A 17,486-nucleotide genomic window follows, 5' to 3' on the forward strand; every position below is an offset into this window, starting at 1 on the left:
TAAAAAAATGCCTACACAAAGAAACCCCAGAAGAATGTGCCCATCACCATAAGGATTTCATTGTGGAAGACAGCAAAGTTAAGAAAGTACGACTAAGTGTGCAAGTACTGTCGAGTAACTACTATATATATATTTTGACAGAAAACAGCCAAGCATTGTGGAAAGTAACCGAAAACAATAATTTCATACAGTATACAGAATCTTTGAAAGGAGTTTGAAATTTGCATCCTGGAGTCTTAAGGAGCAGTTCTGAGTTCCACCTTTTCCCCATTACCCAATATTTTATTTAACCCAATAGCTAAGACAAAACCACCTTCACATGCTTGTCATGAAAAGATCAGACATGTTTTCATATTTCCTGAAAAAATTTAGACGAGGAAACCTGCAGTTTATGTGCCATCTGATTCAGTATGCTAAAAAATGTATTCTAAGAACAACACATTTCATACTTTAATAGGGGGTGGGGTCACTGCTAGTTCTGTGTAACCAGCAAAATGAATTTCATATAATAGTTAAACTACATAAACAAAATAATACATAACATATACAGTACAATGCAGTATAAAAATGACTAACTCAATGTAAGCTTTGCGCTTTTGGTATCCACAAGCTTCAGCATGTGACACTGCTGAAACACGATTTCATTAGTAATCTGAAACCAGTTTTTAGTCCGATAACGCCTTCTAGTGTGCAGAAGATGCAGGGCAGTTTAACTAAACTGTGCATATCACAGTGACTTTAGTTTTATCGTACCATATTTCTAAATTGTTATAGCTGGTTTTGGCTACCACTGTATACAGCTGTTCCATCTTCATGTATACAGTGGTACACCAAATATTAACAATTTACTGCCATTGCAAAATGACAGGTTTGGACATGTGTTCTTTTTACCCAAACAAACTACAATGGTGACTGCCAAGACTGGTATGCCAAACCCATTTTCTGCCTCCAGCCTTTACACTTTGTACTTTTAGAAAAGTAAAAAAACACAGACTTGCTTTCACCTAGTTGTAAAAACCTCTTATGCAAAGTTATGTAGTTATGTATCAGTGGGTAACATTCCAGTGTACAAGTCATCTGGGTAAGCTAACTGGTATCTTAGCAGTATGTAGTAACTCAAGGGGGGGGAGAGCGAGAGAGAAAGAGAGAGAGAGAATGTGGTATCTACTAAAATAATGAAATATAAAATTGTCATAAAAAAGTACTATGATAGCATGTATGTCTCTCTTTACACCGATGATACAATAGTACATTTCATAGGGCTATAGTTAAATAAGAAGAAAATATAGGTAACACGTACTGATAAGTGTTACAGCCATGTATAGTTATTTATATTTCATTTTTAATGAAGATCTGTTAAAAAAAAAAAACACAAGGAAAATATCTGCATGTGCAATGACTTTTTCTATGGATAAAGATTCTTAGCACATTGAAACTACATTGCTGCTCCCAACTGAAATTCTTTGTTTGTAAACTGTAATTTCCGTTTCTTGCATCTGTACCTTTAATTGTTCATCTACAACCAGTGTGACCTCCCCAGCCATGGACTCCAGTTTCTCATGAATGGGATTGGAGGAAGAGCCATTGGCACCTGTCCAGGAAGCCCCACCCAGGTGATACAGGTTTGGCAACAGCTGCATGGAAAAGGGAATCAATTAGACTTGCAGAACTGACACCTCATAAAACAAATGAGAAACAGCAATGTTATCATTCTTCTTTAAATTATTATGTCACGTCCCCAGTTAGTAAGAGACGTCTTGTGCATTCTGTGAGAAATTGGACCCTAGAATTTTGTCAACAAGTTAGCTTTTAGCTAAAGTAGAGCACACAGAAGACTATACTGTAGTATAATTTACATACTATAAACACCAAAGTATTCTTTTAAAGCAGTCTTGCCTAAAGGCTCAAAGTATATCAACTTTCAAAAGCCCTGTCATGGTTTAAAAGTCCTCTCATGGTTTACTGAAGAAAGTTTATTTTATTTTGACAAGGTAAGAAATCATATTTTAAATCTAAAGATATCTCTCCTTCAAGGAAGAAGCAAAGCTGCACTGGGATAATAATAATAATAATAATAATAATAATAATAATAATAATAATAATAATAATAATAATAAGTAATAGTTTCTTACCGCTTTTGAGTTTCTAGCATCCCTCATGAAGTTTTCTGCCATTTTAACATCCTCCACTACAGAATCAGTTTCTGAGTTTCTCAAAGAGTTAAGGTGGTCTTGGACTTTGACACACATCCTGTTGACCATCTATAGAGCAGCAAAACAGAAAAAAAATGTGTCATATTTTACCTGTATGGTTTTAGTAGCCGCAACACGAACTAGCTTGCTTTTTAAGTTCTGCTCTTAAACAAACACTGGATCCTGGAAAGTTAGCTAGCCATTATTTTATGACCTGCACATGTGAAACACAATTTGTGAATGTAACTGTCTTTATTTTCCTATAATGTACATCTTTTCTCTCACACAAATATTTTGTAATAAATGCTGTGGTGATAAAAGTTATGATAAAGTAAGACAAGCAAACATGTATTTGGATACCTTCTCAAGACAAGCCTTTAGCTATGTATAAACAATACCTTACTATAATGATCTAGGGTTTTACCACAATATCCTTCTATATCACTATCAAAACTACATTTACATCCAAGTGCAATCAAAAGTTAGACTTAAACATATGAATATACAGTATATTTTACAGTTATCGTAGAATTCTGGCTATAAAATGATTTCCATTACATGAGAGTAGGTGTTTAAACCATGCTGATATTGGACTCAGCTTTCACCAAGATAAGCACCAACTAAGGCATAGCTTATTTTACTGCAAACTAATGTGATCCATCTGCGTTTCCTTCCATCTGATGATGTAATATCCTTCTGCCTGATGCTGATGGCTGAAGTGTAATGCTGGCTTCAGAGATCAGCCTATTTTGCCTCCCTGACGCATCAGCACACACAACAGACACAATGCTGGCTCCAGGGATCAACCACCATCTGACAACCGCCTGGACTGAGCTGAGTAGGGTACTTCTCTGGGGTCTTCAACTGGGCACCTTCCATCCTTGGTGTTTCTTCGACTAGCCTACGACACCTTAAGAGCACTTGTCAGTGATTCTGGCATCCCAGCATCACCCCCCTCCGTCCCTGAGGTGGGGTGCCCCTGCCCCAGTGCATATTTTGTGTTATACGTTGTATGTGGCGTGTTACTGTTGGTGCAGGTATTGGTACACAGAGTGTGGGTTATGTAGCACAGGTGATGCAAAGTGTATAATTGTATTTAGATGTGGGGATTGCGCAATCACTCCACGTGCAGATTAAAATGGGTATTTGGATGGAAGCACAGGGAGCACAATTAGTTCACGTGCAGATGTACCGAGATTCCAATTGAACGATTGATTAGCAATCGAGTCTTGGTACAGCTACATAAAAAGAGTCAGTTTTTACACACATGGGGTTGTGTGTTCGAGAGTGGAGAACAGGTGGAGAGAGAAGAGAGTTAAAAACGAATAATAACAAATGCTGCTTGTGCGGGAGGACTCACACGATACTTGTTTTGGGGTTCGTCCACGGTTTGTTTTGTCTATTTGTTTTGGCCACTGCATCGTTTGACACTGACCGATAATCGTATAATCTTTTTCTTTGGGTATAAAGACCCCACTTGCTCAGTGCCATGCTCTTGGTATAACCTGTTTTTCCCATCCTATTTTCATCAATTTCCACAGGATTCATAGAACACCAGAGGCACTCTTGTACACTCTGTACGGAACTACATTAGACCCAGGAGATGATGATGCCCTTGCCTTTTTCACAGCTTGCTCTACTTCTTTTCACGTAGGTGCACAGTCCTCCATTTGGTATTCTGGTGGATTGATAGGTGGGATGTCTGAAGGAATCGACATAGGCTCCTGCCTTTTTGAATCTGTGTGTTTCCTCGAGATATCTCTCCAGCTCAGACCTAGTTTTCAGTGTGCCATTTCTCTCCCTGGTGAATAACTTTGCAAATTTGAATGGTAATTTATAAAATTTCCTCAGCTGCCTCCTTTCTCTAAGCGCTCAATCTCCTGTTGCCATCTAGACTTTACAGGAGCAATTTATACTGTCTCCTTTCTGTATTCAACTCCAAACCTCTTGCTTCCATATGCGTAGATGGTATCCAAAATTAATCCAGCTTCTTTTTGACTGTTCCACTTAACCTTTCCAATGCAAAACAGAGATCTTCCCCAGTTTGAGGCCCGGGTATATAGCGCTGTTATATGAATTATTATCTGTGAAGTGTAGGTACAATAAATAAATAGGCCGTTTTGACCAGTACCAAACCTGACAAGGTTTCCTTACAACCTGTAACACCAACAAATAAATAAAGAAATCTCCTCGTTTTATTCTCTGTAGATACACAGGCATTCATTTTTCACTCTCAGCTGTGTATATACAGATGACCTAATCTGACAAGCACATTTCTTAGGGACTGCTGCCACCTGCCAGTAAAAAATAAAACCGCATACTCTTTAACAATACAGTTTTCTTATTTTTTTCACTGAAGCACGTTAAAAAGACGTTTTAAACTTTGCAGATGCACTTATAAGTGCCTGCACGCTATTCTCATTGGAGCAACAAATTTGGACTTGCATGCGCTCCACGTGGAAATCGCAGGATAAGCAGCTGGGTGGTTAAGACATTTTCATTTTCAGTCAGATTTTCCATTGAGAGAGTCCTTGGAGAGTTTTGATTTGTTTGAGAGAGAGATCGATTTTTATCATTCAATTGGTAAACTCTCAATCAGGTAATTTTATTGGCTGTTTTGAATGTAAGCAGATGACATCATAACTTCATCTAAAAGACACCTCCCCATTTTCATTTGAACAAAAGATCATAAATCACAGAAAAGGCATTCAGTTAAAAATACTCTTTTGTGAAATAACTTTTCCTAAGTTATACATTTTTACTTAATAATCACATTTCTATTTTCTTGCTGTGATTTCACACAAAGCAGTACCAAAATAAATTATACTGTCACGGGTGACCCCGAACCAGTTATTACGTGTAGTAAGAAATTGGATTCCTTTGCATGGAGAATTTCAGTGGCTAGAGTTCACAGCTCCTCGATTGATTCAGATTCAGTTGTATTAAGTCTGCCCACTAATAAAGTAGAGCAAAATAGGTATTGTGGTGTTTGCAGAGCCGACCCGAGCTGAACCCAAGACAGAAGTGGAGTCCTGCTGGGAACGAGCTGAAACATTGGACATGGACTGGATGATTTAAAAATGAAATGTATTAATGAGATGATATGTGCTGTAACCATTTGTAATGTTTGAATAATCTTTAGTCTGTAACAAATACTGTAAAGTGCTCTCTCTGTAAGATCGTATAACAGAATCTGGTACAACTTGATACACTGGCCGGCCTTGAGCAGTCTCTTATCAAGATAGGCATAGCTCCAGAATTGAGGGCTGGAATTTCTGCTAATATTTTTTCAGCTTAAATACAGAATAATGCTATACTAATAAATACATGTTAAAATGTTTGCTTTAAATAGTATAGATTGTTGTGGTAACATATAATCATAGGTAGTGATAATTATTGTTAGTATGAAATACTATGAACAATTTCTATGTATAAGATCATATGATTCACTTTGCTTAATATGATAGCATACCTGAAGCTGTTTTCTATCAAGATGAGCATAGTTAAAAACTGAGTCCTAATTCAATGAAAATAATTACTGTGTGCTTACATTCAAGAATTATAACTTCTGAATATAAAGGGAAAAGGAGTTTGGAGTATTCTTAAGGGAAAGAGAAAAACAGAAAAGGATTAAAAGACCTCGCTTTGAGTAGGTTTCTGCTTGTAATTCAGTTTTAAAATAAGTAGGTGAGTAAGAACAACCTAGAGTAAAAAGCAGACTCTAACTTAAGAAAAATAAGCATTGTCAGAAGATACACCACAAATAGAGAGCAGAAAAATTGAATAAAATCCTATTGTAATATTGCTGCTATGCTGCTGCTAGCAGAAAGTAATAAGGTTAGCAGCCATACGCTATAAGGAGAAGGTACTAGTTTGACTCTGAAGTTAAAAGACGCAGCATAAAAAGAAGTTGTGGTGAACATACAAAATAAAAGGATTGAATAAATAATGAAGAATAAAAACAGGAGATAGGTTTTAGGAGAGTAAACTCTATGTGACCTGTCTTCTTGAACTCTCTATCAGCCGGCCCTTGGAGAAGATTTGTATTAGCCGATGGAAGGCCTCTTTGGTGGGAAGAAGCCGGAACTTTCTTATCAGAAGGCTTATAGTATCAGGGGCCGGACTGCAAAAATAGGGAGTTAGAACGGATGGTCTTAGCACCTAAGATAGTTAGTTGCCGGGCGGAACAAGCACGTAAGATACAGGTGTAAGGAAAGTTCTAGGGAACATTAATCACTATTAAACTTGGCAAGAAAAGAGGTGTCTCCAGCAAGCTGGTTTTAGCCAGTATGTGTATAGCTGAAAAATACAGGGTCATCTGGATGTCAATTAAGTTCAATCTACCAGGGGCCCATAGGAGAAAAATATTACAGCTTAACAGCTCAGTAAAATAGTTAGGTTTTCCATAAGGAGAAAACTCTACACTAAAAAGATATAAGTTGGAAGTTCCCTATAATACCTGCTAAACACACACCTGTAAGGAAAGAAGGAAACTAATTTGAGAATGAGATGACATGAGGGAATATATTTTTGAAAGCCAAGTTCATGTAATCAATTATAATCATTATAACTATAACTGCTATATTATGATATAACTATTGGTGTTGCATATATTCAAACACCACTCTTTTTATAATACACACAATTATTGGTGCTTCATATATTTAAAACACCACTCCTTTTTATAATGCACCCATATTAAGTAGTGAATCAAGGTAGCAAGGATTTTGTGAACTCTGCTTCACCTAACTTTTCAGATGAAGGAGGGGGGCCAAGAATGAGTGGATGAGAACATGGGCTAGTGTTGATTTGTTGGCATATGACTCCATTTGAGTCTGAAAAGTTGGTTGAATTCTTTAGAGATTACTGTTTGCTAAGAGATAAGGACTGTCCATATAGATTGATGACTGGATCTAATTGGGGCTTCCCATTGCTTTCAATGGGATGAAAATTGTATAAAAACCCTGGGCCGATCACACTGAGACCACCACAACCAAGACTCAGCTTTGCAGAGCCACGTGGTCCATCCTTTGCAGATCTCCACAGGACAGTCCTTCTCTTTTGTTCACGCTACTTTTCCTTATAATAGGAGGTAAGCATATTAATGGTAATATTGTATCTTGCATGTATTGGTTATATTGCTATGAGATTTTGAAACTATGTTTTAGTATTGAGAGTGTTATATTGAATGTGCTAAAACACAGCAGTGGGTGCTTGTAGGCTTTGTGCTTAGCTGGCCCAAGGGCTGCACTAAATACATATAATTGTATTATGTTATTGAAGTATTAATGCTGAGCTTGTAATAAACTTAGGATTGCTAATTATTATTACATGTTTCTGGGTTTTGGTGGTATGCGCAAACTACTAAGCCAATATTAAAGGCATTTTAATAAAACGAAGGAGCGCTGATGTTGCTTTGATTCGTAAAACTTCAAATAAATGAGTCTGAGTGATTTTCTTGGTTAAATAAAGGTTTCATGGACACACCGCTCGTCCAGTGCTCGAACATAAACCACTAGGAGTTTTAAACATCTCTGTCCTCCTCAACGTCTCCCCTGAGTTAAGAGTGTGCGCAGAGCGAATAATATAATAAAAGAGAACGTGAAAAGTGAAAATGTGACAATACAAGTCCCATAATTATCATTCTAATGAATTAATTTGATTTTAATCAATTTCCTGAATGATACATTACTTAATGTTTAGTGATTTAATTAAGGCTTTTAACCCTTTGCAGTCAGTTTATTAAGTGCGTGTCAGACGCATCACGTCCAATTTATTTTCACACGCGCAGTTAATTTTAGACGCGCTGTTTAAAAGTATTTTTTTTTCCACAGTCAAACGGGTTTAAAAGGCCCTGCATATCAACAAAGCACTCACTAGGCATCTCTAGCCCCGCCCCACCCTTTCGTTCGCTATAGCTTTCACATATTCTAAGAAATAAATAATAATAATAATAATAATAATAATAATAATAATAATAATAATAATAATAATAGTCATATATACCGATCAATCATCTCCTGATCACTCGTTTTATCACCAAACTCCTCAATAATGCGATCCAAGTCATTATTTTATTACTATAACATCTGAAAAAAGCTCTGCAAATGTCCGTGATATTCTCTGAGCGCTGATGCAGTCACAGCCAGCTTGTTGCCTTATGGCCTCCATTGTCAGATGCCAGGGGCAAGTATGACTAATCATGAGATACAGGCTTTTTTTTTTTTCGGCTTGTCTCGGCTCCTGTCGCTCCCACTCGGCCATTGAATGGTTTTCTCGGCTTTTTCCGGAGAAAAAACGACTAGAAACCCGTTTTTTACGTCTTTTTGATGATGTCGGACAGGGTCCGACATTGGACCGGATAGGAATAATTGCAATGTCGGAGCAGGTTCGACATAGGACAGCAATATCATTTTTATAACAGTTAACATATTTTCCCACTTAAAACAATGTTAATTTAATTGCAAACTGAACCATCTCTATTGTCCACCAGATGGCAGTATGACACCATTTTGACCAGATTTTGTATTGAAAACACATTCCTTCAGACTTGATGTCTTGTAGCTAGGAATTTATTGTCACAAGTGAGAAACGCTTTGCTTGAAGTTCGATACTTAGTCTGATAACAATCTGAATGTTCTTAACAGTCAAGCTTAGCAGATCTTCACATCAGGGATTTAGCTTAAAAAATGGCATTCTTTGTCCTAAGGTGCTTTCACACAGAGGAGTTATGATGGTTCAGAACCGCCACTGTAGCGGCTTATAGGTCTGTGTGAATTGCTTATACCGCCACAGAACCGTCGTATTTTATGCCGTCTCTGAACCACCTCGCGAGGTAGTTCAGAGACGGCACTGAACCGTCATAACTGCCTGTGTGAAAGGCTATACCGCCATTGAAACGCTATAGTGGGTGTGGTTTCAAAGTCAACATGCCACGTCACTATAGCGTAGTGCTTAATTTGTGCCTGAGCTTGAGTCATAGTGCCAGTACCTATAGTTAAAAATCTCATAAAATGCTTTCTTTTTAAAATCTCAACACAGTTGCATTAAGTCTGCAAGTTCTTGCGTGCGCGTTAAAGAGAGACAGTCCGCTGCCACGTTTGTAGCCTACTTGAAATTACTTTACAATGTCAGCGTGAGTGCCTTTAAGTAAGATGACACTGGCTGCAACTCTATTCTTGTTTTTTATACAGAAATAAGCTTACTTGATTTGAAAAATGTCATGAACGATACAAGCAACTTCTTACACTACTTGGTTTGATGAAATGAGTAATATACAACAAAATATGAAAGCTCAACATTAATTTCAACAAAGAACAACGGCAACTTTTTAATGAAAAAAAATATATTGTAGCCAACTTCAATAGGAACATTAGCCTGCTATATTATATTAAACCAAAACAATAAAAATAATAACTATCTGGTTCTCTTGCCTTTTTCAATGAATATAATTTAATTAATAGAGAATAAAACATACTAAGTTAACAACTACCTAGCCTAAGTTTAATTAATAGTTTTTGTAATCTACCAGCAGCTTCTGTTGCTTGCACATCGCTGATAATAGTGCAAACCGTGGTTCAAACCAATGTTCGTGTTGGGGTGTGTTTTTTCATCAATATCGTCCTTCTGGACTTTTTTTATTTTTAATGTAGAATACGTGATTGTAAACATCTAACACAAGTACGTACAATACTCTTTCAAATAAACGTGTTATGATTTTGAATATGCTCTTCTTAGGGTCGGTATTATTGTCATTGCTTGTGTACCGCCACCTCTTTCTTTACAAATTAAACACTGCGTGCATGTGTTAGATCTTGTCAGTGAACAGTCTGTTGTTGCCATGAGAACAATCTGTTGATTGACAGGTTTGAAAGTTGTACTTGCTCGATCTCTTTGGCTGTGTTAAAGGGTTATGACGGTATTACACCGGCATAGATTGCACAATTTCATGCTGTGTGAAAGGGTATTTTACACACTTGTTAAAACGTTTCAGAGACGGCACAGTAGCTGCATTTCTGTGCGAAACTGGTGTTAGATGAGTTTATCCAGATACCTTGTCTGAGTTGTCTTAGAAATAAAGATTCAATAGGTATATCTTCATTTAAGCAAAGGCACATTTTTTGGTCCCCACAATTACGGAGACAATCTTAAACTTGTGGCAGCAGGTATTTTAGTATTGTCAGTTTTTTTTTATTATTATATTCAGTAGTACTAAAGTTAAACTAAGTAATAACAATACTGATATGAATTGCACTTTTTATACATTTTTATGGCACAAACTCACCGTGTGTATGTATGTGTGAATCGAGTGTAAGAGGAGACTCTGCATTACAGTAAAGACAGATAATGTTGAGATATTTCAGGGGTTGATGACACTTGATGTACCAGCTGTGCACCACCATTTTCAAATTTATAGTAGATATTAACATAATTTTAGCATTAAATTGGTGGACCCATTTCTGTATTTACTTTTTAATTAATTGAATACAATTAATTAAATTTTCAAACTGCACTTAAAGTGACCTATCTTAAAAAAAAAAAAAAAAAAAATCCAAGAAATTTGTAGCTACTAAAGACAAAGTATAGAAACTATTTTGCACTGGTGGAAGGATACATAAAATGTTATTGTTTTTTGTTATCTTTTTATATAACAATCATAAAGCCATTTTAATCGCAGTATTATCTTACTGCGCTTCTGGGTCGTTGAACGCATCACACCCTGTCGTGGGTTATTGCTTACCTGAGCAAAAACTAAAATAAAACTAATCAGTATTGGAGCAATAGACCTCCAAATAACTTTTAAACATCATAAAAAGGTAAGGGGAAAAAATGTAGTTACTTACCCTTCTCTGGGACAAATAGTGCCCACTGTAACCAGTTTATGCAATTCAGTTACAAGGCACCCATTCTGGTGGTCCTAGAATCTTGATGCCTAAATTTTTACCTTCTGAGTTTAATCTCATTGCTGGACTGTTAAACCCAAAGTAGTGCCCAGTGTATTAATGTATGAACTATAAAGATGTGTGAATTCATGATGTCTCACATTTTGCAAGGACACCTTTAAACCTCTTTATTATGTTAATAAAGTTGTTTGGTAAACGCTTACTTGCTGTGTGGTTGTGGTGACGATGCCCTGCTGTAACCTGTAAGCTTGCTCCTGCAAGTACTTTCTAGTCTCATGATTGCGAGTAAGATAATTCTCAATCTGAAAAAAAGAGAGTTCCAAATAACAATAACCAGCAGCAATATACGCCTTCAAAGATCCTTAAATAAATCTGACAGAAGACAAAACAATTACTTCCACGGTGGAAAAGCATAAAGTAATTTCAAAAAGGCAAGTGTCAGTATTATGAATAGAATAACAAAACCAGATGTGGTTCTAAAGTAATAGACTCTAAAATGCAATCAATTAGCTGTACTATGAAAATGTAACTCACAATGACCTACACTCAAAGTAGTGTATATGGAACAGCAGTACACAAGACACACTGCAGACAGAAATTTAAATGTGACCAAGAAACTTAACTTGCACTGGTCCTGCCACAGATCTCCTCAGTTAGCTATAAAGGGCCTCACCTTCTGTAGCGCATCTTCAGTTTTTTCCTGATTGGCTTTCAGTGCCTGGGAAGCGTCATTGATGGGAATAGGCATACATCTTAAGGTAAAATTCCTAGAAGGAAATTTGATGGGAAATGTAAAAAAAAAAAATCCAACATACAAACTATTATACAATGTAAATGCCTACCTGACATATTTGGGTTGCATTGAGATAATTACGCATTAGAAAAGAAAGAAAAAGCATAGGCTCAGCCAAATTATCATTTTAAGATATCTTGAAATATTTAAAGATATCTCTAAATCATTTTGAGATATCTCAAATTGAATTTTAGATATCTTAAAAACTGCACAATTAAAGATATCTAAAATTCATTTTAAGATATTTGTAAATCAATTAGAGATATCTAAAAATGAAATAAATATATCTCAAAATATACAAATATATCTCAAATTGATTTACAGTCATCTTTAAATGCTATGGAAACCATGCAGATTTTGCTAGCATGGTACGCCAAACTGTCATTTAGAGATATCTTAAAATGAGGGTTTTAAATCTCTAAATCATTTGAAGATGTCTCTAAATGACTTCCTGTTCATGTAAATATACATCTAAATCACCCCTGGCCACATGGAGTGTTTGTTTGCGGAGTGTGTAGGAGAGGAGTCAAATCCTGTGTGGCATAAATTAAGCCATCGAGCCATTCTTTTGTTTAAGTTTTTGACTAAAACCAGACTTTCTTTTGTTCCTGAAACCAAACTGTGTACATGTTTTTGTGTACAGAACCCCTGAATACTGCACCAGCCAGACTATGGCAAGCCGAATGATCATTTAGAGATATCTCAAATTAATTTAGAGACATCTCTAAATATTTAAAGATATCGCTAAATCATTGTAAGATATCTAAAATACATTTAGAGATATCTTAAATTGATTTACAGATATCTCTAAATGGAGCTTTAAATGAGATATCTAAAATACATGCATTAAATGCATTTTGAGATATTTTTAAGTAATTTAAATATATCTGAAATTCAATTTAAGATATCTTAAAATGCCTTCCTGTTCATTTAGAGAGATCTCTAAATAATTTAAGATATCTAAAAATAACTTCCTGTTCATTAGAGATATCTCTAAATCATTTAAGATATCTCAAAATACCTTCCTGTTCATTTAGCGATATCTCTAAATGAACAGGAAGCCAATTCAAAACATTTTCACAAGAAGTCATTTAGAGATATCTTGAAATGGCTTCAGGCAGCTCTGCAGGATCCATGACATTCAGTCTGTAGAACCTAGTAAAAGGTATGGGTTGTAGCACACACCGCTCCATTGCACATGTCTTTGACAGATGCACCCTGGAATAAAGCCTACGAAGTTGCCATGCCCCTGTTGGAATGGGCATTGAGCTTTTCTGGAGGGGGCAAGTTGGCCAGCTCATAGGCAGTCCTGACTGTGTCTGCTATCCATTTGGACAGCCGCTGCTCAAACAGGGCTTGACCATGGGACTTAGCCCCATAGCAGACAAAAAAATTGTTTGGACTGTCTCCAACTTTTCTTCCTGTCAACGCTCCCTGTCAAACTGGAAAGGAGGTGGATGGAAAGCCTTCAACTCCACAGACTGGTTGACATGAAATGCCGAGATTGTCTTCGGCAAAAAGGCAGAATTGGTACGAAAAATGCCTCGTTCACAGTCGTCTTAAAATAACACTAGAATATGTTTTGTTGGAAAATAATAATAATAATAATAATAATAATAATAAAACATTTTTTGACTGTTTCAAATTTCGCTGCAGATGGATTTGTTTTCATAAGTTTTCTTTTGTTTAAGTCGCGCAGCTGCGCTCTAATTTGTTTTTTTTTTGGGGGGGGGGGGGGATGTTGCAAGCCAACTGAATGAATTTTTGCAAGTTGTACAGGGAAAATATATATTCTCCCGATTGTGGAGCTGCCATATAAAAATATGAGAAATGTCAACCTTGTGTCCATCTGTCTGCAGTTATTAAATAGCCTTATTGTTCTTATATAGTTCTACCGTTATGCCCCAATACACTGCTGTGAACACGGTTTATATATTTCTGCACTTTTAAGGACACTACAGTGTGGTCCGTTAGCCCCATTGAGACTCACTCATCTGTGTTTGTGGGTTGCTTTGAGCTCCCTGTGAGATATTCTGATACAAACAAGCCCAGTATAAAGCTAATTTGATACGAATCATATGCAAAGTCTGAAATATGTGAATGCACCGTACACGACATCGTAGGAACCTGTTAAATTGCAAGAATATATTTCCTAACTTTTACTTTATTTTCAATTTACGGTCTTTTTCAGTACCAATCAACAATAATGAGAAGCATCTTCGAATTGAATTAGATAACTTATCTGAGCACTTTATGTAGGCTTTTGTCTTTGCTGATCATAGGTGGGCATGAGGCTTGTTAAACTGTGTATGCCTTTATTGACTTGTAGCATATGATAGAAATAACATACAAGTGATAATTAAATCTCACTGTTGTTAATGATCATTTTAATTAACATTCAAACATCCGTGAGAACATTGAACACAAAATGATGTAATATGGATCACTGACAAAACACCTCCAGTCCCAGGCAGTACAAAAGCATTAGGAAGTGCATAATATAACATCCACTGAGGTTAATGGGTCAGTGGTTTTGTTATTTTAACAAAAAATCCAGCAGCTAATATACAATAGCAGCAGAATTATATATATAGTGAAACAAAACCTTTTTTTTTTTTCCAAACCTGTTTGTAGATTCCTTCTACGGACCAGTAGTCGCATTGCATGCAATAAAACAAAACAATATTGTTTAACAAAAAAAGGAAATTACTTTTCTGTCCTTTCCTCTTTTTTTGTAGCGAGAGAAACAAACACTATAGACTTAACCATTCTTGTCGGCTGCACACATTTGAATTTCCTTCAGCCTCCCATCTTTTTTTCTAAAATTCCAACCCACAAATGGAAAGTTTCTAAAATTTAAAGAGGCATACTGTGCACATTTGAGACAGGAGAGGTTTTTAAATTGGCTCTAAAACTGAAATAAATGAATACGTAAATTGAGCCTGATTCATATATTTTATCTTGCAGACTGATGCCTCTGATGTAGTAGGACGAGGGACCAACTAGAGGGGAGGCAAGCCTTGATTTAGTCTTTTCAAATAACGAAGACAGAATAACTAAAACAGAGGTCAGAGAACCATTGGCAAACTCAGACCACAACATGGTCTCATTTGATGTGATTTTTAAAACCCAAAAAGTAATGACTAAAGCTAAGGTTCACAATTTTAGAAAAGCAAACTATGAAGGTATGAAAAAGAGTTTAAATTAAAGAAACCCATTCACCCTCATGTAACAATCCCTACATAATGACCAGGCACCCATTTTATAAACAGGTCAAGGGCATGAGGGCTACCTTCTCACCCAAGAGAGTTGGTCCCCTTGGGCAGATAGAGGCTCAATAGAAAGGTGCTGCTTGAACATTGCTTGACCTGTGGCAAAAGGCAAAAGGTTGCCTACTTACTTTTCTAAAGCAACGGCGATGTCCTGCAAGCCTTGTGGACTGATATTGTTCTTGTCCCAGATGACAGTCCTGTAAAATAATACATTATAACAAAATGACAAAACAAATACAATGTATACAAGTCATCTTCTATACTAGCACAGAGTCCCTAATAGTTAAAATGCACAGGCCCATCCAAAATTAAAGATGGAGGGCCCTACATTGAAAAAAATATTCATAATAGTATAAAATTAGCACAAAACAAATTGTATTGAGAAGCAATTAAATTAAACCCCTCATAGTATGATGCACCTTTAAAACAGTGTGGTAGGCACATTATACCACTTTTCAATATATTCTGGATTAAGAAATGATATGAGCAATGCGTAATGTAAGCAGCCATATACATGTACAAACAAACACTCTTTTTCTGGCACTGTGAAAGCTAATAAATGTGTCTCTTTGATCAGTCAAGTCTTCTTACCTGAGCTTTGTGTTGATCTGCAGTGCCTTGGCCAGCATCTTAGCCCCCATGTCTCCCATGCCATTACCACTGATGTCCACTTTCGTGAGTGAGGTATTGCTGCCGAGGGCATTCAAAATGATTGTTAAGTCACTCTTTAGTTTGGAGTCTGCGAGGGATAGGGATGTTAGAGGCTGTTGAGAAATTAAACACAGCAAAGCCTAACCATCAAATATCAAGCTGTGTACACAGGAGGACAGTTGTGTTTATGCAGAGAAAAAAATGCCAAATACACACGAGCCAAAACACAGACACAGAGACAGAAAAAAGAGAAATATACTCTTCAAACACATATGCCTCGAACCCTGAATCTGGCATCTCCAAGCTACAATACAGCTGCTACAGAAACCATTATTGGAGGGAGTGGGGGTGTCTACATGGAACTATTCATTTTTAGTGATTTTTTAAAAAGACAGAATGGTCATCCATAGAGTAACTTGAAATAATTAATCGCATGATGAATTACTACATTTCAAATAGTCCTTTTTCAGGGTCTTTACTGAAAGGCAGTTTTCAAGTTTATTTTAACAGCACTTTTACAATGTCCCCCAAGAGGTCTTAATAAGTGGGTTTGACTGTATCTATGCTCTGAATGGCTAGCTCCACAGAGAACAAAGACCTTTCTTTATGTAACGTGAAACATTGATTCATAACGGTCCTGCGATTGCAATGATGTTGCGAAAACGCAGACTGCGTGCCTTTCATAAAGCAACGGCACTTGCGATCACTGTTGGGGAAGCCTGTTGTTATTGTAAATATATTTATTATTATTTAGGCTTCCAAGCCAGAATGGCCGGGGAAGCCTATTGTTATTGTAAAGATTCTTATTGTTATTATTATTATTTTTTTTTATTAGTCCCAAGACTTCAAACTGCTTCTGCCCGAACGCTGTGTAACCAATCAACATCAAACTTGGCAGGTATTATCCTGGGCTGAATACAATTAAGATGCTAAAAAATTGCACTCCTGCATCAACCAAGATGGCGGCCTGACGCATTCTCTTGAAAAAACCTTTCAAAATCTTCTTCTTGGGAACCGGTTAAGCGATTGATCTGGAACGTGGCATATGTCATCAACAAACAAACCTGCTTCAAGTTTGGCAAGCATAAGTTGCTGCGATAAATTTTAATATTAAAATGTAGTGTGCAGGATTTTTCTACTACTTTGTGATCTACTTTGTGATCTCCGACGCACCTACGGCTACACTTATCGGGAGTGCAGGTGTTTGATTTATTTTGATATCAAAATGGCTGCCACCAAATTCACTGAAACGCGCCCCAAACATCAAACTGCTTCTGTTTGAAAACCGTTTAACCAACTAACTCTGAACTTTGTAGGCATCATCCTGGGGACAATGCAATTCAAACAGGGCAAAATGGTGTTCTTTTGTAAAACAAGATGGCCGCCAGACCTACATTTTCTTTTTAAATTTAAAACCGATTCAGTTGAAAAATGGTTTATTTGATTAACTCCTTAAGTTTACGAAGCATCATCCCTGTGTCAATACAATTGATTTTTTTCAAAAATGGTGTTTGTGCATAAACCAATATGGCTGCCTGTGACAAAGAATGAATGAATCTTGGTTACAAATCTCCCTCCAGACCTGTGAGGGTGCTGTGTAAAGCACAGGATGGCCTGACAATTCATTCCCAGGGAAAGGTGGAAGTCGGCCCTCTAGAAGGGGGGCGGAGCTACG

The 17,486-nt window shown here is 36.7% G+C and overlaps 1 protein-coding gene across 4 annotated transcripts in view; it reads right to left on the reverse strand.

Moving 5' to 3' along the window:
- Positions 1-17,486, reverse strand: part of LOC117399664 (F-actin-uncapping protein LRRC16A-like) — a 118,586-nt gene that overhangs the window by 38,811 nt on the left and 62,289 nt on the right. For all 4 annotated transcript variants that reach the window (XM_034917429.2, XM_059022711.1, XM_059022710.1 and 1 more), the window contains exons 22-27: positions 15,752-15,924; positions 15,289-15,357; positions 11,769-11,862; positions 11,299-11,397; positions 2,133-2,261; positions 1,503-1,634 (exon numbers count right to left, since the gene is read on the reverse strand). In XM_034917429.2, coding sequence (XP_034773320.2) covers positions 1,503-1,634; positions 2,133-2,261; positions 11,299-11,397; positions 11,769-11,862; positions 15,289-15,357; positions 15,752-15,924 — 696 coding nt within the window. The remainder of the gene's footprint in view (positions 1-1,502; positions 1,635-2,132; positions 2,262-11,298; positions 11,398-11,768; positions 11,863-15,288; positions 15,358-15,751; positions 15,925-17,486) is intronic.

This window comes from Acipenser ruthenus, chromosome 4 (genome assembly GCF_902713425.1).
Source record: "Acipenser ruthenus chromosome 4, fAciRut3.2 maternal haplotype, whole genome shotgun sequence".
Lineage (NCBI taxonomy): Eukaryota > Metazoa > Chordata > Actinopteri > Acipenseriformes > Acipenseridae > Acipenser > Acipenser ruthenus.